General features: G+C 76.4%; 1 protein-coding gene across 2 annotated transcripts in view; it reads right to left on the minus strand.

Moving 5' to 3' along the window:
- TRIM3 (tripartite motif containing 3) overlaps positions 1-231 on the minus strand; it is a 22,139-nt gene extending 21,908 nt beyond the window's left edge. For both annotated transcript variants that reach the window (XM_015425012.1, XM_015425010.1), the window contains exon 1: positions 72-231. In XM_015425012.1, the coding sequence (XP_015280498.1) occupies positions 72-202 (131 nt within the window). In that variant the 5' untranslated portion in view covers positions 203-231. The remainder of the gene's footprint in view (positions 1-71) is intronic.
- Between the last annotated feature and the right edge of the window lie 83 nt (positions 232-314).

The raw sequence follows: 314 nt of genomic DNA on the forward strand, positions 1-314 counted from the left end.
TCCCTCCCTCCCTCCCAGAGGGGGCGTTCTATCCCGACCTCCGCCGGCCCGGCCCGGCCGGCCCCGCTCACCGCTCGCAGAAGGTGTGGAGGCAGGGGAGGACCTTGGGGTTGTGGTAGCGGTCCAGGCAGATGCTGCACACCAGGAACTGCTTGTCGATCTGCCGCACCACCGGGCTGGAGCTCGACTCCCGCTTCGCCATCGCGCCGCCGACGCCGCCGCCGCCCTCGCTGCTGCCCTGCGGGGAGGGGGGAGGGAGCGCGTCAGGCCCGGGCGCGGGGACGGGGAGGGGCGCGCGGTCCGGCGGCCGGGGG

Source organism: Gekko japonicus, unplaced genomic scaffold (genome assembly GCF_001447785.1).
Source record: "Gekko japonicus isolate JY-2015 unplaced genomic scaffold, Gekko_japonicus_V1.1 scaffold2237, whole genome shotgun sequence".
NCBI classification, from domain to species: domain Eukaryota; kingdom Metazoa; phylum Chordata; class Lepidosauria; order Squamata; family Gekkonidae; genus Gekko; species Gekko japonicus.